General features: G+C 40.1%; 2 protein-coding genes across 10 annotated transcripts in view; both read left to right on the forward strand.

Annotated features, from left to right (window-relative positions):
- Nucleotides 1-1,568, forward strand: part of LOC308665057 (P-selectin-like) — a 41,192-nt gene extending 39,624 nt beyond the window's left edge. For all 5 annotated transcript variants that reach the window (XM_081322677.1, XM_081322675.1, XM_081322676.1 and 2 more), the window contains one exon: nucleotides 1,104-1,568. The gene's annotated coding sequence lies outside the window, so the exon portion shown is untranslated. The remainder of the gene's footprint in view (nucleotides 1-1,103) is intronic.
- A 13,075-nt stretch (nucleotides 1,569-14,643) lies between these two features.
- ATF6 (activating transcription factor 6) overlaps nucleotides 14,644-21,332 on the forward strand; it is a 93,274-nt gene continuing 86,585 nt past the window's right edge. For 3 of the 5 annotated variants that reach the window (XM_081322683.1, XM_081322682.1, XM_081322684.1), the window contains exons 1-3: nucleotides 14,644-14,770; nucleotides 18,784-18,860; nucleotides 19,677-19,764. In XM_081322683.1, the coding sequence (XP_081178809.1) occupies nucleotides 14,707-14,770; nucleotides 18,784-18,860; nucleotides 19,677-19,764 (229 nt within the window). In that variant the 5' untranslated portion in view covers nucleotides 14,644-14,706. Of the gene's footprint in view, nucleotides 14,771-16,179; nucleotides 16,287-18,783; nucleotides 18,861-19,676; nucleotides 19,765-21,332 lie in introns of those variants that run through there. The other 2 variants (XM_081322685.1, XM_081322686.1) reach the window with 1 other exon arrangement.

Here is a 21,332-nt window from a genome sequence, read left to right on the forward strand (position 1 = left end):
ATCAAAACTCTTAGTTCTGCAGGTTTCTATTCAACAGCATCAACCTCTATTAACCAAGAGCTTTTCCACAATAAAGAAGCAATCCACTGGCTTTACAGTATGTTTTTCCCCACTGCATCTGAAAAATCCATAACTTACCTGCAACCAACATGACACTCTCCATGGATCAGCTGTTTCAAAGATTAATATTAGCTTTTAAAATGGGATCTGTCTGTCTGTCTGTCTGTCTGTCTGTCTGTCTGTCTGTCTGTCTGTCTCTCTCTCTCTCTCTCTCTCTCTCTCTCTCTATCTATCTATCTATCTATCTATCTATCTAATTTCTATAGCTACCTATCTCTGCAAATGATATTTTACATTGTTTCCATTGCTAATTGTCTTGAGTGCCCAATATATGGAAATATATTACATGAACTGAAATAATAATATAAATTATCCCATAGGAAAACAAATTACTGATTTATCACAAACTAGACAAGATATATTTTTTATAAAAAGAAAATGCACCTATATCCATAAACAAACTTATCTCAACACCCTGACAATTTCTGTCTATGGAGATTCTCAGTCATCCAGGTCATGATTGTCCTAAAGGTGCTTAAGGGCACTGATAAGCCACCAAATGGCCTCAGTGACTCTCAGAGAGAGTGCTAATGACCAGATGACTGCAGAGAATATAAATCTGTCTCTTCTCCACCATTCGGTCAGAACTGAAGAAGTTTCTTGGATGAGAAGCGAAACATCTTCAAGGAAAAACAAAGAAAATCCAGTTGCCTTTTGAAAAAGCACCTTTGGGCCTGACAACTTCTGTGTTCCCAATGATTTTTTTCTTAAACAATTATTTCAACATTAAATCCATCGATTTAATTATTTCTTCTAGCACTACACAAATTTGTTTTAATTATAGCATTTTCTCTTATGGCTTTACTCAAACCGGTGCTGCCAAATGAGTTGGATTTCATCTTCCATAAATCTCAGCCACCATAACCCAAACCTATAATTCCAGAAAGCATGAGTGTAAGCTGAAATTCAATCTACCTAGAATGTGCCATATAAGCATCATTTTCATATGAATAAATAGATTATTTTTTTCTTTATATCCACAGAACTCATCTGGAGCATGCTATGAAGAAAAATGCAGATGCAAATGGGATATTCATGCACCTCAGTTCAGTTCTACTAATATTATTGATTAGGATTTGGGCTCACAGAAAGTCAGACAATAAATTAATGTTTGAAACATGTAGTTTTAAAAGATACTTTGCATGGAGCTTCCATTCACCATCCAGCTACAGCAATTAAAACTTCCCAAAACTCATTGTCATTTATCTACTGACCAAGATGTTCTCAAATGACCTATTTTCTTCTCGTGTTGTTGAACTTCTGACTACTTATAACATTGCAAACCATTATTGCTAAAAAGATGCTGTACATATGCGAAAAAGTCTTTTTTGGAAATTGTGACTGATTTTCCAAGATACAATAATTTCAACACTGACTTTAAAAATTGTTTCTATTTTCTTGTATCAAGATACAGATGTAAAGACTTAATAAATCTTGGTTCTTTCACAGCTTGCTTTTCATAATGCAAAAAATACAATAAAATACAAAAAATACACAGAAAACATCTGTGTTCTATATTTTTGAAAGAGAACATCCAGCTTTTCAAAATGTTTCTGTGGCCACCCTTGTGGCTTTTGAGACTTTACCAAAAATTGTTCACATACTGGAATTTCTTTTTAAATAATGGCTAGAATCTTGTTTTCAAAAACAAAATGAAAGAAGGCAACTTTAGGAAATCGTATGCTGCAATCAATGACACATTCTGCACATGTAGCAAATACATGAAAACTCAAAAGTGCTGATCATATACTGTTCATTTTCAGGAGTCAAACATGCTTTATATTTTAAATGAGCATTCCCTTTATTATAATTAACATGGCTAGTTATCAAAATGCTCTAAAAATCAATATTATCTCAAAAGTACAGTTTGGTCAGGGCCCCAGGGCACTGTTCTGGGCCCAGTGCTCTTCAACAACTTCATTGATCATTTGAATGAGGGGATAGACGGAGAATTCATCAAATTTGCAGATGACACCGAGATGGCAGGAATAGCCAACAGTCCAGAAGATAGACTTAAGATACAGAAGGATCTTGACAGACCTGAACATTGGGCATTATCTAACAAAATGAAATATAATGGTGAAAAAAGTAAGGTTCTACATTTAGGCAAGAAAAACCAAATGCACAGGTACAGTATAGGTGGTAACTCGCTCAGTAGTAGTAACTGTGAGAGGGATCTAGGAGTCCTAGTAGGCAATCACTTAAATATGAGCCAGCAATGTGCTATATCTGCCAAAAAAGCCAACACAGTGCTAGGCTGCATTAACAGAGGAATAGAATCAAAATTATGTTAAGTGTTAATACCAGTTTACAGTGCCTTGTTAAGGCCACACTTGGAATACTGCACCCAGTTTTGGTCACCACGATGTAAAAAAGATGTTGAGACTCTAGAAAGCGTATAGAGAAGAGCAACAAAGATGATTAGGGGACTGGAAGCTAAACATATAAAGAACGTTTGCTGGAATTGGGTATGTCTAGTTTAATAAACAGAAGGATTAGGGGTGACATGATAGCAGTGTTCCAATAGCTCAGGGGTTGCCACAAAGAAGAGGGAGTCAAGCTATTTTCCAAAGCACCTGAAGGCAGGACAAGAAGCAATGGATGGAAACTAATCAAAGAGAGAAGCAAATTAGAACTAAGGAGAAATTTCCTGATAGTTAGAACAATTAACCAGTGGAATTACCTGCCTCCAGAAGTTGTGAATGCTCCAACACTGGACATCTTTAAGAAGAGATTGGACAACGATTTGTCTGAAATGATATAGGGTTTCCTGCCTGAGCAGGTGGTTGGACTAGAAGACCTCAAAGATCCTTCCAACTCTATTATTGTTACTGTTATGGTCAACTATCTGGTTAGCTATTGTTAGTTGACGTATTGCTCCAACACACTCAAATATTTCAGACTTGAACAAATCTTGCTACATTTCATTGCTTTTTTCATTGTCTACTAGTATTTACAACTAGAAAAGGCAACTTTCCTAGCATGCTAAAGTAGTAACATTGAAATCCTCACAAAATTCATTTGATATTGTCAAATTTCAGCCTAATCTATCTCATAGTGATGGAAGGTATATTATCATGATAATGGGAGGATTGTAAATGTAATAAAATTCATTATTTTCAAATTAATGTTATTGTTTCATAACAGCTATATTTTTTGTAACTAGGAAGAAAATAGGGTGGTTTGGGGGGCAATATTATAAATTATATGATTGTGATATAAAGACAGTGATTTACTTATTTTTGTTTAAAACAACTAAAACGGCTGCAGTAGGAAATTGTAATGTTTTAGGTGATTAAAATATTACCAATATTTGTATTGTGCTATTTTGCCTACTGAGTAGCAACTGTGTTTTTAACAAAACCCCACAAAAGTGGAGATGCCCCCACAGAAGAGGCTCCAGTATAGATCCTGCTCCGATCATCAAAGCTTTCCACAATGTTGCAAAAGATCTCTGGACAATTATTTAGTTCTTGTCACTTTTTAGAGAGATAGGTAAAGTAAAGGTTCCCCCGCACATGTGTGCTAGTCATTTCCAACTCTAGAGGCCGGTGCTCATCTCCGTTTCAAAGCCAAAGAGCCAGCGTTTGTCCGAGGATGTCTCCGTGGTCATGTGGCTGGCATGACTAGACGCCAAAGGCGCACGGAACGCTGTTACCTTCCCACCGTAGTGTTCCCTATTTTTCTACTTGCATTTTTATGTGCTTTCGAACTGCTAGGTTGGCAGAAGCTGGGACGAGTAACAGGCGCTCACTCTGTAATGCGGCACTCGGGATTTGACCCACCAAACTGCCGACCATCTGATCGACAAGCTCAGCGTCCTAACCCATTGAGCCACCGTGTCCCTTTTTAGAGAGATAGTTAAGACTATAAAATTGTTTGGATGGAATCTGTATTCATATTTCAGAACTGTCTTTTATTCTTAATCTTAACCAATTTAGATCCTCTAAGGGACATCTAGCCTTCTGAAGAATTTCTCTCAAATGGTAAAACTGATTTTATCATTCATATGTGTTTCTTTTGGCTTGAACGACATCTCTGTGCATTTTATTTCCAGCAAATCCTTGCCTAGACTTTCCTTGATTTTCATTATTTTTCTCAGCCTTTCTTATATGTCTAATATTGTCAAGCCAATTCATGCTCCAGCAGCTGAGAACAGGACACTCACAATTAAAAGGACAATGAGTCTTTTTGCATATATTTATATTCATCACACTATACTCTTTGAATTGAGCAATGTTACACAAAGTGCATAAAAAAGGGGGAAAAAGAATTTGGAGGCAACACAGAAAAAGAACTCTAGATACAGTTTATACTAACATCATATCACTGTTTTTATATCTTTGCAAACCATATTTTCTTTCCATACTGTATCAATACATTGTCTTTTGTTTTTTTAAAGGTTGCATATCTAAAGTAAGCAAATCCATAACACAGAGCAAATAATTAATATAGAGAGTTTAACTAAGACTACCTCAAAGCAGTGATTTCCCCTTAGGCCAGCAGGTTCTTCAAATCATGTACTCTGGCCCCAGGCCAGTTATCATTGTTCCTCACCTTTAGGGACTCTTTTCCCTACAGATTTTACACCTGAGTGTGCTTTTTCTCCATAACTTTCTCTTTTTTCTCTGTGGACTGAATTACGAAATAATAATAATGTTTTCCAGCAGGAACTGACCTTGACTTCATTCACACAGTACCCAACACATTTTCCCTTAGCACTATTTTCCCTGTATTGATTTTGCATCAGTTTTCTTCATCGTTGACCCTGTTGAAAAAAAAATCAGGTCCAGTTCCAAACTGGGAATAAAATGGAGGCTGCTTCTGAAAGAAGGTTCCCATTTATCGATGATGAGAACCAGCAACAGCATGCAATTCTGGGACAGCTGACAAATTGATTTCATGAATACAAGGATTTTTATAGTTTTATAACATTTCGTAATTTGGAGGCTTGCTTTGTGTGCTTTTATTAGATTTGTTTAGCCTGTTTTGCAAAGGCTATCAATGGGTCTAAAATACTGACTTCCTTGGGTTTTAATCCTGTCAAATAAATGTAATTAATTTTACCCCCTTATCTTTTAGTCTATTACCTCCATTGAGCTCTCTTGGTGAATCAACAGGTCTGATTCAATGTTTCTGCTTTTTGCAATAGCCAGGGGCTTCATGAGTGAAACATCGTTTCTGTATTTCTTTTCCTGAGCTGTCAGGGCTCACTTCAAAACCTCATCCCAAGAAAGCAGGACTCTTGGAACAGTTTCATTCCAAAAGGAACTTTTATTAAGAGAAGCTGATAGCAGGCATAGAAGGCAGGATCTGAGGGTTTCCCGCTCAGATCAATAGGTTAAAAGAGTCCTAAGCAAACCCCACCCCAATAGTTTATCCGGTTGGTTTAAATGAGCCAATCCCTAGGGGTTAAGTCTGCTGTGGGAACAGAGCTGATAACGGGGTCTGCTCCCATGATTGTGAAGATGTTGGGTCTTCGCACTTTCCCTTCTGCAGCAAGATATAAGCCAGATGGCCGGAGGGACATTACTTTCTCACCCCTGGTTGACAACAAGGGATAGTTCAAAGAGTAAGTATGAACAAATAGCGGAAAGTATACATTGTAGCAAAGCAGAAAACATACCACAGAGCCTTCCCCCCTCCCTCTCAGGGGAATGGTACAACCCGCAGAAAGAAATGGAGAGAATTGAAATAGATCCTCCCCCAGGAAAAGAATGGGTTCTGACATCTTATTCTTGTAATTTGGTGGGGGGGCTAGTAAAAACTATTTGGGGGTGCGTTACCACAACCCATTATATGTTAGAAGTGTGAAAGATCAGGCTACTTCACCTGCATAATTTCTGATCCAGTTAAATCTAATGCCAAGATGACTTCCGGCTTGGCATCATGGCGCCGTGGACACAGGAAGATGGGCACCGTCTTTTGTGTCTGAATTTGTTCCACTGGGGGATGCTGGGAAGGGTTGAAAGTTGCCCCGTAGAGGTGATGAGCAAGGACGGGACCCCTGTTTGATTGTGGGAGGGTGGCAGCCCTTCCATTTGATCTAGGGAAGCCCTCCAAACCAGCAGGGGAATGACCGGCCATACCAATATGGTACCAGCAAGCAACTTTCAAGCAATGCGGGTGAAACTGGGTGAAACCTGACTCTCTCTTCAAGATTCTGAGTTTTCTTTCCTGTAAAAGCTGCCCAAAGCATTTTTTCCCCTGTGGGGAGAGAGAAGGGATTTTTTTACCCCACCCTCTAAGAAAAGCGGCGACTAACTACCGAGGAAACAGAGCAACTTTATCAATAATTTTAATCTAATTGGATGTATATTCTTTTGAAACTTGGAGACTAAAGTGTTCCTTTTTCTTATTGGAGACTTTTTATTTTTAAAAAAAATAAGATTTGAAAAACCACCATATAAGTTTTGGATTTAAAAAGCTTAAAACAGTGTTGGTGACATCTTGTGGCGAATTATGGTATTACAATTTGTTATTGCCTAAAAGAGACTTGGCTTGAAGCCCAGACTTCAGATAAAATCTGTTTGACCTTGACAGTTACCACTTTCGAAAAACCCAGCTGCAAAGAAGGGATTTCTGGGTGGCTTATCTGGCCTGCTTGAACTATGAATGTAAACTTTTACTGACTTTCAGAGCTATACTTGGGGAATTGCTTTCCTTTTTCCCTACATGAGAAGCATATGGCATTACACGAGATGATGAAACACCCTGGATTATAAACTCTTACTTGACAAACAATTTCTACTATAAAGACCACCTATAAAATGTGAAATAGATGTCCCATACCCAGCTACAAAAGACAAAAATTATTTTTAATGTTTGATTCTAAAGTCTTCAACATAACATACTAGCAAGAGAATATGGATGAAGATCAGGAAAAAATCCTTTCCATGTTGAAATCAATACACAAAAGCATCCTTTCAGTTTGTGACAAAATAAGAAGCAACACAAAGGAACAAGGTGCTGGCTTAATTATACAAACTCAGATTTTTTTTTATTGAAAAGTTTTAAAATACAATTTACCTTTAAGAATCCCCCCTTCCCCCTCCCTCCTCCCCCCTCCCTACCTCCCCCCGTCCCCCCCTCCCCCCCGACTTCCCAGAGCTAAATACAAGGTATATATATAAAAAGCAATCATAAACAATCATATACTAACAATTATAAACTCTAAAATCCATCACTCTCTAGCTTATATAGGATAAGACAAACCTTAATAATATTAAATATATATAAAAAGAAACTAAGATAAGAAAAGAGAAAAAAAAAACGAAAGAAGACTTATTCAAATGCTACATAAAACTTCTTAACCCTATACTTGTTCTGGATAAAATCAATCCATTTTCTCCATTCCATAATATAGCGTTCTTGCGAATGATCTTTCAAATAGGCCGAAATCTTCGCCATCTCTGCCAGGTCGGAAACCTTTAAAGTCCACTCCTCTATAGTCGGCAGTTCCTCTTTCTTCCAATATTGGCCTATCAAAAGTCTTGCCGCCGTAATTAAGTTCAGCATCAACTTAATGTCCACAACTGTAGCGTCTGCAATTATTCCCAACAAAAAAAGTTGCGGACAAAACTTTATCCTCTGTTTAAAAATCTTCTGCATATTCCACCAGACTTTTATCCAAAAAGCCTTAACCTTCTTACATGTCCACCATATATGAAAATATGTTGCATCTTCATCACCACACCTCCAACATTTAGGCTGATAATTCGGATACATACTTGCAAGCTTTTTAGGATCTAAATGCCATCTATAAAACATTTTATAAAAGTTCTCTCTTAGATTTTGAGCTTGAGTAAATTTTACGTTCCTCACCCAAATCTTTTCCCACGTATCCATTGTGATAACTTCCTGGATATTTTGGACCCATTTTATCATACAATCCTTAACAAGCTCTGTTTCTGAGTCAATCTCTATCAATGCAAGATATATCCGTTTGATATGTGCTGGTCCCTGATTCCTAATTTGCTTTATCAAATTCTCATCAGTCATTGTAAATCCATTTTTCTGGTCTTCTTTCCACCTGGCCCGTAACTGAGTATATTGAAACCAATTTTGAACAACCTTCTCTTCTCGCAAGAGGCTATATGATTTCAAACACCAAACGTTTCTTTCCAAACTGAGAATCTCCTTGTACGTAGTCAGGTCATGTTTGAAGCCAGCATGTATATTTTCTATTGCGTGTTTTGGAATTGCCCACAATGGTATCTTGCAACTTAACTTATGTCTATACTTCTTCCAAACTCTCAGCAATGCCTGTCTTAAAATATGCACCCTAAACACGTTGTCTACCTTCTTATCATACAACAAATATGCATGCCAGCCAAACAACAAATCGTGGCCCTCAAGATTTAATAACCTCCCTTGCGTCAAATTAATCCAGTCACTTATTCCTACTAATGCAGCAGCTTCATAATATAATTTAAAATTAGGCAATTTAAGGCCACCTCTCTCACGAGTATCCTGCATAATCTTAAGTTTAACTCGTGGTTTTTTCCCTGCCCACACAAATTTATTGATACCTCGCTGCCATTCCTCCAGATTAGAATCTTTCTTAAGAATCGGTATCATTTGAAATAAAAATAAAAATTTAGGCAGGACATTCATTTTTACTGCTGCAATCCGTCCCAACAAGGACAATTTCAATTTTTCCCAACTCTCCAATTCTTTTTGAATTTTCCCCCATAGTTTTTCATAATTATTTTTATATAGCTTTGTATTAGAGGGCGACAAAATCACCCCCAAATATTTAACCCTTTTAACAATCTCAAATCCAGTTAATCCTTCTAAAAGGGCCTTTTGCGGTGTTGTCATATTTTTGGCCAAAATTTTTGTTTTTTGTACATTAACCTTAAATCCAGAAACCTTCCCATATTGTGTTATTATCTCCATCAGGTCCACAACAGAGTTCTCTGGCTGGGTCACTGTAACAACCAGATCGTCTGCGAATGCTCTCAATCTGTAGTCCTGATCTCCAATTTGAATCCCCTTAATTTTTTCCGAATTCCAAATTTTAACCAATAATATCTCTAATGTTAACACAAATAACAAGGGCGATAACGGACACCCTTGCCTTGTGCCCTTCTCAATATTACATACTTCTGTCAAGCTATTATTAACTATAATTCGGGCAGTTTGTTTTTGATATAATGCCCTAATCGGTTGTAAAAAATTTTCCCCAAAATCCATTTTATCTAAAACTTTCAGCAAAAATTTCCAATTCAATTGATCAAAAGCTTTTTCAGCATCTAAAAAAATTAGCACCGCAGCAATCTGGTTGTTCCTTTCCAAAAACTCTAACACATCAACTATATGCCTCACATTATTTTTCATTTGCCTACCACTAATAAACCCTGTTTGATCCCCATGAATCACCTGTTGCAGAACCCTCATCAGTCTATTAGCCAAAACCTTAGCAAATATCTTGTAATCTGTGTTTAAAAGCGATATCGATCTATAATTTTTAACTTGAGTAATCAAAGAGATAAAAGCTGTTCTCCAAGACGGTGGCACCTTTCCCCCCCTCTGGATTGTCTGGAACAGTTCCTTTAACGGTTTTATCATTTCTAATTGTAAATTTTTGTAATAGGCCGCAGTCAAGCCATCCGTACCTGGTGCTTTATCCACCTTCAATTCCTTAATTGCTGTAAAAATTTCTTCTTCTGTGATCAGTTGATTAATCCCTTCTTTTTGTACTTGCGTAAGAACCGGGATGCTAGCATTTTCCAAATATATATCAATGTCTTTTTCATTAATTTTCTCCTTAGCATATAATTTAGAATAAAAATCCACAAAAGCGTCCTTGATAAGGTCCTGTTGAAACACAACCCTTCCTTTATGCTCAATCTTGTCTATATTAGAAGCCCTTTGTTTTTTCCTCAATCTATAAGCTAACCATCTACCTGGTTTATTAGCGTTGCAAAAAGTATTATGCCTGGCAAACCGCAGATTGGTTGCCACTTGGTCGGCCATTAATTTATCAAATTGTCCTCTTAACAATTTAATAGCCTCCTTAGTCTTCACATCCTCTGAATTCAAAATCAAAGCCTTTTCTTTTTCCTTTATTTCATTCTCCAGTTCTTTCCTCCTAGCTTCCACAGCACGTCTATGTTTGTTGTTCATATATATCAACACCCCTCTCATGTATGCCTTGCTAGCATCCCACACCATATCCATAGAAGTACCTTTATTCATATTAATTTCAAAAAAATCCTTCATCCGCTGTTTGCATTCTTCCACATTTCTCTGATTTCTAAACAAATTCTCATTTACGCGCCACGAGCGCCTGTCTCTTTTCTCCTTATCAATCTCTAACCAAACTGGACTATGATCAGAGATAGTTCTTGCACAAATCTTGACCTTTTTAGTCCTCAAAAAAAATCATTAGTCACCAAAATAAAATCAATCCTCGAAAAAGATTGATGTCTGTCAGAATAAAAAGTATAATCCTTTTTCTGCAAGTGTCTCTCACGCCAAATATCTCGCAATTCCAAGTCATCCTTCATTTCAAAAAAAGAGTTAGGCAGTCTAGCATGACTTGGAATGCGCTTAAAAGCTCCAGCCTTATCCATCTGTACATCCAAAACACCATTCCAGTCCCCCATAAAAATAAAAGATTTATAATCCAACTGGGTAAGCTTTGTATGAAGTAAACTAAAAAAGTCAGCCTGTTGTTGTTGTTGATTAGGGGCATACAGTCCAACTAGAAGCGTCTTTTTGCCTTCTAGCAACAAGTCTATCAGTACGTATCTTCCATGTTTGTCTGCTTCAATTAAGTCCGCTGTTATGGCACTTTTAATATAAACAACCACTCCATTTTTCTTATTCATTGCAGAGGCAACAAAGTGCGTACCCAGTCTTGAGTTCAATAAAAACTTTTGGTCCATAGCCCTAATATGCGTTTCTTGCAAACATATAACATCTATCTTGAATTGTTTTAAATATTGAAAAACTTTCTTTCTCTTCTGTGGTGAATTTAGTCCATTAACGTTCCAAGTCAAAAATTTAGTTGCCATGCATATCCTCCCAAAGCTCTTGAAGCACTGCTTTGATAGGACTATCTTCTTTAGGCCGTGCTCCTCCCACTGCTTGGCTATGAGTACGTTGTGAAGATTCTGAAGACTTTTGCTGGTCTTGTTCTTTTATTTTCTTTGCTCTTTTTAAAGCAGCACGCGTTACCCTTTGCTCTCTAGGATCATCCAAAGAAGTTATAGCTTGATCTCCTCCAGCACCATTTTCCTCTGTTTCATCCTCTTGATGTTCTCCTTCTCCTTCTCCAGATCCCTTTGCAGCTTCCAGAAGTGTTAATGGGGTTGCTTTTAAAACAGTATTGTAGAAATCACGCGCTTGCTTCACAGTAATCAACCGATACCTTTTGCCTTCATACATCACCATCAGCCCGTCTGGAATCTCCCATCTGAACCTTATGTCTCGTTGCTTGAGCTCTTGCACAAGAAATGTAAAGTCCTTCCTTCTCCTTAAAATCTTTGGAGGGATTTCTTTTAAAACCAAGACTTCTTGATCAGCAATCACAACTTTAGCATCATAGGCAACTTGTATAACTTCATCTCTGATTTCTCTTTTTGCAAAGTAAACCACCACATCTCTAGGCAACTTTCTCTGTCTAGCAATCCATGAGTTTACACGGAACACTTTATCCATAGCTGCTCTTATTTCAGATGCTGGCTGGTTCAATACCACTTCAAAAGCCTCAGAAACCAGCTGCTTTAAATCTTCCTTAATGTTCTCTTTTAAACCTCTGATTCTAACAGCAAACTGCATCTGGTAATATTGGGCAAGGCTTAACTCCCTTTCCATTTTGTCTCTTAAATTTTCATTCTCCCGTACTTTAACTTCTAATATTGCATTCTTTTGAGTCAAATCATCCACTTTTTCATCTAAATCTTCCACACATTCCGCCACTTTATGCACTGAAGACAAAATGTCTACCTTCATCATGCTGAGCTTCTGTTCCATCCTCTCTTCCATTCTCTCCTCCAGTTTCTCCAATTTCTCCTCCATCTGTGCAAATTTATCACCCATTGATTGATTAATTGATTCCAAAAATACCTGGGCCTGTTTATCCAAAGCATCTCGTAAGTCCTTCGGTGTCAGTACATCAGGAGGGTGCAACGCCTGTAATGATGATTGTTGCACCGGAGAAGATCCACCACTCCGAAGAGTTTTAGGGGGAGGTTTAGCCGCCATCTTTTACTTTTCAATTGTGACGCACTTTCACTTAAAGTTTAAAAAGTCCATCAAGCTCGAGAGTATAATAAAATAATCCTCTTCACCTTTTCCTCTTGTACCGCTCTGCCTGCTCCTTTAATCCATAGTCCTTTCTTCAGGCAGGGGTGGTCGCAGACGCCTGGCTCTGCTCCAAAAAATCCGGAGCAGAGACGCTGGCCAGCTGGGAGCAACCCAGGCTTCGGGGGAGTTCAATCCTTCAGCCGCCCAAGCTCCAAGCTCAGGCGGCCCCGGAGAACTCTACCCCTACCTGGGGCCTCACCCCCTCCTCTTCTCCCGAGGAGGGGGCTTCAAATTCGCCCGAACAGCTGATCGGCGCTGTTTCGGGCGAAAAAACAACAGCTGAGCCGCGGGCAGCCCGGGAAGGCTGTCTCTGTCGCCGCGGAGCCACCGGAAGTCCAAAACTCAGATCTTGACTACAAGCAAAGAACTAACAGTGCAGAAAACAAAAGGAAAATTGGAACAACTAAACACTAAGACAGAGGACCCAATTGACCAACAGACCCAGCCAACTGAAAAATCAGAAAAGGGAATGTCAACATTGAAAATGGAAAAGGAAGAAGAACCGACTGAATGGAAGATAAACCTATCAGGACAATTATGGGAAATTGGAGTAAAGGTGAGGTGATTTAATGAATACCAATGGGCTCGTTCTTCTAAAAAAAACTTCAACCAAATGGTCTTTCTTATTCCAGATAATACATATAAAAATAGAGGGAGAACTATTTGATGATTCAAAGGCATTGACACGGACGGTTAGCTGGCAAAGGAAGAAAGCCAGAGTAAGGCTGAAGAAAATAATGGCTTTGATTTATTAGAGAGGATATTATATTACTAATTAGATGGTTGAATATGGTGGAAAATAGATAACTTTTAGAAAATAAAGTAACATTATAATGGAATAGGTAAGATGTGTAACTAGACTATTAGACTTCAGTATGAAAAGGGAAAAAGGGAGAAGTTGAGATAAGGGAAACTTTTGGTCATCTAAACATAAAGCATTTGGAAATCATAAATAATAGTATTTCCTTGAATATTGATGGGAAATTAAAGTTTGAGGGGGGAAAAAGCAATAATAGGACATTGTTTATATAAGGATATTAAGTGCAAACACAATTAAGATGAACTTAACACATATAATGGTTTTGACTTATAGAGGGGATACTGTATTATTAATTAGATGGTTTAACATGGTGGAAAAGTGATAACGTTTAGAAAACAGAGCAAGAATATAATCAAATAGATAAGTTGTGTAACTAGAATATTAGACTTTGTTATGAAAAGGGAAAAAGGGAGAAGTTGAGATAAGGGAAACTTTGGTCACCTAAATATAAAATACTTGGAAATCATAATGTTAATTTAAATATTAATAGAATTAAAGCCTGAAAAAAGCAATAACAGGACATTGATTGTATACAAGGATTAAGCGTAAATGCAATTAAGGTATAAGCTAAAAATTATTGATAACTGTAACAGTTGTTTTTACTTAGTTAATAATAATAAGAACTGTACTAGCCCAATATGAGATAGCAGATATTAAAGGAAAAAAGAGAGGAAATATTTGATGTTGTAACATGAGATTTATACTAAAGACTTATGTATGCTATTGAACTATTGATCAACCCAGTCATCACATTGCTTTTTAAATATTCAATTGTAAAATGAGACCACCAATAAAATATTATTTAAAAAATGTAATGCCAAGACCACATTTCTGCTTCCAGAATTTTTGATTTGGGGCTAAGAACACAGCACTCAGGCACCACAACCAACTGTAGCAGCCCCTAAGTAAGATTGTACAAAGGTGTCTAAAGCGATGGCAAACCACCTCTGAAATCTTGCCAAGAAAACTGCAGGGGATCATTACGCGCTGACGATGTTAACTAGTTGGACAACGCAACGTCTTCAAGCAAACAACCAAACTCGGAGAGCACCAAGGACTCCACAATCAAGACTGACTCAAGCACAAAACAAAACCAAAACTTTAAAGCAGGGAGCCCAGTCGGGCTTGGAAATCTGCAAGGCTGTGCATTGAAGTTCTTTGAAAAAGTTCCTAGCCTGTCTTTTTCAAAAGCGTGTGTGTGTGTGTGTGTGTGTAAAGCTTGCATAGACAACATTATTGACAGAAACGTCTTCCAGCTTCACCGCTGTCGCTAACCTCCGCAGAGGGATTGCGAGAGCGCGAGAGCAAAATAGGGAGACGCTTAACGTTGTTTCAACGATTTTGGCCCTTCGCGGCCTTTGTAGTCGAGGGGCGGGGTTTGCGAGTAGGATGAATGTACCTTGTTTGCGTAGTTTACGAGCTTGGTGTGCAATCCCGGAAGACAAGAGATGGCGGCAGCGATGGCGGCGTCGATCGCCGGCTGGCCCTCCGGAGACCATAGTCTCGAATGGGGTAAGGCCCGGCCGTGGGAGGGAAGAGCCGTTCTTGGTCACCGCCGGCAGTAATTGGGTGGTGGTGGGGGAATTGCTTCGGGTAGAAGAGATTTAGTGAGAGTTGCCATGTCGGGCTGGTTTGATCCCTTCTTAAATCATTACGATTCGTTTAAGGCAGGGGTAGGCAACCTCGGCTCTTTTATGACTCATGGACTTCAACTCCCAGAATTCCTGAGCCAGCTTGGCTGGCTCAGGAATTCTGGGAGTTGAAGTCCATGAGTCATAAAAGAGCCGAGGTTGCCTACCCCTGGTTTAAGGGAAGCACTTGGCCAAGTTGATCTAGGGATCTTCCCACCACGGGCCCAGCCGCCAGCTTTCCCTTATGAGTCTCCCCTTCGTATTTCCTATGACCTATGTTGCTGTAATCTTATAGGACAGGAATTATTTGTATTCCTATGTTGAGGGGTTGGCGTTTATTCCTGGAGAGGAAGAACCTTGTTAAAAGCCATCAAGGAAATTTGTGGCAGAGGCTCATGGATTTCCTTTTTTTTTTTACAAAAGGTTCTGTATAAGCACTTTGTGAAACTTCAATTAAATAAGGTTGGAACCTGATTGAGCAAGAGCAAGGACTTCTAAAAAAATACATATATTTATTAACTAGATCGATAGTTTTGTAACTCTGTTTTCCAACTTGAAAAATTTCTGGAGCAGTTTGTAGAATCATTAAAAGCCTTGACAATTACTGCCCTCAGATTTATTTTCTTTAAAAATGCAGTTACGGGGAGAAAGAGAAATTTGGGGGTGGGGGGAGGAAATATACAATACCTACATCACCAAATGCTAATTTTATGGTTATTATAATGGCCAACTCTAATGGAAATGGGCTGCTCAGGAATGCCCAAATGACATTCTTGCCTCTAAAGCTGATGGCCTTGTTACCCTTTTTTGGGGGTGGGTGGGAAGAAGGTGCTTAAGATGGGGAAATGGCATGAGAGAAAAATGTTGACTGTCCTCCAGTATTGCACTCCTGTTATAATTGTCCACAGGTAGCTTATGACTCCATTTATAGGTTGTGCAAAAATCTAATAATTTTGTTAAATTACAAATAATTTTGTTTAATTTCTGTGATGGTGCACACCAAGTATCTTCTGTGTGACTCCTGTCAGTGGTGGAAGTGATAAAACATTCCGTGATATTTGAAGCAGATCCTTCTCTAGCTTTTATTTCGTGAGGATGCTAAGGATTAGCTATCATCAATATATTATGGTTTTTGACTTTGATGTGTTAGCAGAGAAACAGAGAAACAAAAAAAAAGAATTCCTAGACTTTGAGCTTCTGTTGTTTATTTACTTAGGCCTGTGGGTGTATCCAAATGAAAATTATCATGCAAGTTGCAGTAACATGTTGGAATTTTAATATAATATTACATACAAATATGCCAGTGTCATCTCATGGGCTGATGTAAGACCAGTACTTGAAAAGTAATCTAGCTCACAGTGCAACATTGTTGCATACATCAGCAGTGGTGCTTAAAGGTTTGTGAATTTTCAATATTTCTCAATTTTATATCAGATAGTTCAGAAGTAGGCAACCTCGGCTCTTTTATGACTCATGGACTTCAACTCCCAGAATTCCTGAGCCAGCTATGCTATGCTGGCTCAGGAATTCTGGGAGTTGAAGTCCATGAGTCATAAAAGAGCCGAGGTTGCCTACCCCTGAGATAGTTGTTCAGGTTTTAAATTGGTTAAAGTTAAGAAACTGAACTTAATCCATATGGATCAAGTTTTAATCATTCAAAAGAAAGATCAGAGAAGAGTAATTCCATTTGTGCTGAGTGAACTCTGACTCCTACTCCTTTCCCCTGGTAGGTAGTTTTGTCCTACCTCCTAGACCAGACATGTCAAACTTACGATGTCACATGACGTCACGCAACGTAACGGGAGAGTTTTGCCATTGCCAGCAATGGGATGTGCGCGGCTTCCAGATGACGCGTCCGGCCCATGGGCTGGCAGTTTGACACCCCTGTCCTAGACCATCTTGCCTAGTGGACAGAGCAGCTGGGCCCAGTTGGAGCTCCTAAAAGCCTATACTTAGCAAAATGAAAAACCTCATTCTGTTTTCCATTACTTCAAAAACACAGCTACTTCCTGGAAGATACAAAACCATTGGAGAGGCACTCTGCTTCAGATCATAAACATAGCAAGACTCTTTTGCAGCACTGGCTCTGTGCAGGAAGCATGGCTGAACAGTCTGCTGGTTCCTCTAGTGCAGGGGTAGGCAACCTCGGTTCTTTTATGACTCATGGACTTCAACTTCCAGAATTCCTGAGTCAGCTATGCTGACTCAGGAATTCTGGGAGTTGGAGTCCATGAGTCATAAAAGAGCCGAGGTTGCCTACCCCTGCTCTAGTGCCAAGTGAGAGTAGTGCTCAAAAAATAGGTCAAGTCAATGTCCAGACCCTAATCCTATAAAAATGTTATAGAAAGACTTGAAACAGCGGTCCATGCAAAGAAGCCCACCAACATCCCTGAGTTGAAACTCTTCTATAAGGAGGAATGGACTAAAATTCCCCCAAGCTGATGTGTGGAACTAGTCAACTTTATTGAAAATGTTTAGTTGCATTTATGGCCCAAAGAGAGCACATCAATTCCTAAAGGAAAAGTTCACGTACTTTTGCCATGCACAAATATAGAGCTTTGGATCATTTCCCTCAATAAATGAACTATGTTTTTTTTAACTAATTGGTTTAACTGGGTTCTGTTTATTTAGTTTTAGGACTTGTGAAAAACAGATCATGTTTTAGGTCATATTTATGCAGAAATACTGAACGTTCTAAAAGGGTTCAGAAACTTTTAACCACTACTGAATATGAAACAACCAGAAGAGGCCATCCATTGGGATGCTGATGATATGCCTTCTAATCTGCAAACTCAGCCCAGTGAGAGATGCAGTAGATGTCCTGTCCCAGGGCCTGCCCACTTTCAGGAACTGAATGGGGAAAGGCAGGCTGGGACTTGACTCAAGACAGAGTGACTCTTAATTGAAGAACATTCTGATTCCAGAATTATGCCATCTTTGACTCTCGAAAGGGTTGTTCTCCTCTTGAGTTCATAGTTTCATTCATAGCTCTGGGAGACCATGTAAGCAGGAGGGCCATTACCCAGCTGGGGCTGGTATGCCACTTGTGACCTTATCTGAAACAGGATGTTCCTAATTAGATTTCTGTAATTTGATCTCCTTAATGCTGTCCTTAAAGACCACCTGGAAAGTTCAGCTGGTCCAGAATGCAAGAGCCAGGCATGCTTGTTGACCAGTCTTGGTACTGTAATGACACACTATTGTTGTAACTGGTTGCCAGTGTGTTTGTGAGTGCAGCTCAGTATAATGGTTGTTGCTACCTTGAAAGCCCTCAGTGCTTGGTATCTAAGAGATCATCTTTCTCAGATAGCCTCTAGCTATCTACTCCAGATGGCTAGAGAGTATCTATTAAGAGTTCGCGTCTATCAAGAGGGAACCAAATATTGGATGTTTTGCTGACAACTCCCTCTTATAGAACAGTTTGCTTCCTGAGGTGAGGATGGCCTGCAAGCTGGTAAATTTGCTTTTTCCAGAAGCCTTTGGAGGGCTGGGCTACGGGTAGGGTGTAGAAATGTGTGTATATTTATCTCTATATATTTTGTTATTAATTGGCATTAACTGTTGCAACTTTGTTATTGAAGCTTTACAATGTAGGTGTATTATTTTAGCAAACCACCTAAAGTCCAATGATGACTGAAGAAGTATATATATAATATGTAAATAAACTTGGTAAAGAGTCCATTTCCTGAAAAGTGTGCATTTCTATATTTTAAACACTGAATCGTGGAATGAAAATTTGAAATGACATACAATAAAATTATGTCCTGCTGCTTTGTTTTGTTACCATTGCAGAATTTGCCCAGTGGAATGGTCTGTTTCTTGTTTTTGGGAAATGAGGAAGGCCTGAATTATTTTGTGTGACTTATATACCCTATGTGCTTATTTAAATCTTAGAGTCTCTTCTCTTCAGTGAAATTGGTGATCTCTTAGGAGAAGATGAACTTCAGCTAGATGTAGAGAATGAAACCTATGTGAGTAAGAGGAAAGCATTCTTAACCTTAATTTTTCTTTATACTGGTTTTCATTCTTTTCAATCCAATAAAATGCTGCAAAGAACTTTATGTCATGGGATTTAGGATTTTGTTCAACTACAGAAAAAGCAGAACAGAAAATGGCCATATTTAATAGGTGGAGAGAAGTACGTGATAGAAAGATCAGCTAATGGAAGTTTATCAGCCTTGGTGCTTTTATGATCTTCCTAATCACAAGAATAGTATGAAAAGCATTGATATGTGAATTATACTTGTACTAACAGATATGTAATGGACAATGAGTAAAATGATAAAACATTTCTGTAGTTTAAGCAATTTGTATTCAATAATTACTGAGTCTGTTTAAATATTTATATACCCATGACATAATTAATACCAGTGCTGTGGATTATTAAAGCAGTGTTTTATGGGGGATTGTGCAATATTGCTGGTCCAAATTTCCCCATTTGTAATACCTTATGCTGGTGAAAAATAAAAGAGAACATACGTACTACCATGAAAGAGTACAGTGTCAAATATTATCTTGGTAAACAGCTATTAGGCTGTGTCCTGGAAGGCATGGCAAGTTTGTGTTTGATATATAAAGCAAATAGTTTCAGAATTATAATGCCAAGAAACAAAGGTGAGAAGGTAGTAAAATTGATCTTCTGATAGCAGCCTAGCATTTTTATCCTTTATTTTCAACCTATCAAGGAACTTATTTGATAAAGCAAAGCAATGCTGTAATTCTTTTGCAGCTAGCCACTATTCTTTTGTTGCCTGTCCTCCCGTAACCTTGCTTATTATCATTTATAGGAAAGCAGTCTTGGTGACCTTGACTTTGATTTAGACTTGATGTCTTGGGATTCAGATGCATGGGAGGTTATGAAGCAGACACCATCAGGTAATTTCTGATTGAGTTGTTTATGACAGTAAGCAGTTGTAAAATTGTATAACTCTTTAAAAGATATCCCTTTCCTCAGAGAACTTAAGCCAGGAGAGAGAAATCACTTGTTTGAGATGGTATAGGTCACAGGTCGGCAACCTGCGGCTCCGGAGCCGCATGCGGCTCTTTGAGCCGTCTCTTGCGGCTCCCAGCCGCCCGGTGCGCGCGCACCTCTTCCAACGGGCAGTGGTGCGCGCGCACCTCTCCAAATGGAGAGTGGCACCGCCCGTTTGGAGAGGTGCACGCGCACCTCCCCGAATGGGCGGAGGTGCGCGCGCACCTCCCCAAACCTTTGGAGAGGTGCGCGCGTACCTCCGCGCGAATGGGCAGCGGTGCCGCTCTTTCAGGAAGCCCGCCGCGGCCCGTCTGTGAAGCTGCCGAAAGCGGCAGCTTAGCAGACGGGCCGCGGCAGCTTCCGCAAAGAGCGGCGCCCCTGCCCATTCCGAGAGGTGCGCGCGCACCTCTCCGAACGACCGGAGGTGCGCGCGCACCTCCCCAAACCTTTGGGGAGGTGCGCGCGTACCTCCGCGCGAATGGGCAGCGTTTCCGCTCTTTCAGGAAGCCCGCCGCGGCCCGTCTGTGAAGCTGCCGAAAGCGGCAGCTTAGCAGACGGGCCGCGGCAGCTTCCGCAAAGAGCGGCGCCCCTGCCCATTCCGAGAGGTGCGCGCGCACCTCTCCGAACGACCGGAGGTGCGCGCGCACCTCCCCAAACCTTTGGGGAGGTGCGCGCGTACCTCCGCGCGAACGGGCAGCGGTGCCGCTCTTTCAGGAAGCTGCCGCTTTCGGCAGCTTCCTGAAAGAGCGGCGCCGCTGCCCCTTCGCACGGAGGTACGCGCGCACCTCCCCAAAGGTTTGGGGAGGTGCGCGCGCACCTCCGGTCGTTCGGAGAGGTGCGCGCGCACCTCTCGGAATGGGCAGGGGCGCCGCTCTTTGCGGAAGCTGCCGCGGCCCGTCTGCTAAGCTGCCGCTTTCGGCAGCTTCACAGACGGGCCGCGGCGGGCTTCCTGAAAGAGCGGCACCGCTGCCCATTCGCGCGGAGGTACGCGCGCACCTCCGGTCGTTCGGAGAGGTGCGCGCGCACCTCTCGGAATGGGCAGGGGCGCCGCTCTTTGAGGAAGCTGCCACGGCCCGTCTGCAAAGCTGCCGAAAGCGGCAGCTTTGCAGACGGGCCGTCGCCATCGGGCAACCGGGAACCGGTTCCATCTCATTTTTTAAAAAATGGCAGCCGCGTGCGTCCGCGCATGCGCAAAAAACCTTTTTGCGCATGCGCGTGCATGGACACACGCACGCGGCTCCCTCTTTTTTTAATTTGTGATGGAACCGGTTCCCAGTGGCTCTTTTTCTTTTTTAGGTTGCCGACCCCTGGTATAGGTTCTCCTGCTTGAGCAGGGGGCTGGACTAGAAGACCTCCAAGGTTCCTTCCAGATTCTATTCTATTCTATTCTATTCTATTCTATTCTATTCTATTCTATTCTATTCTATTCTACTCTACTCTACTCTACTCTACTCTACTCTACTCTACTCTA

The sequence above is a fragment of the Vipera berus genome, assembly GCF_964194415.1.
Source record: "Vipera berus genome assembly, chromosome: 3".
Classification (NCBI taxonomy): Eukaryota; Metazoa; Chordata; class Lepidosauria; order Squamata; family Viperidae; genus Vipera; species Vipera berus.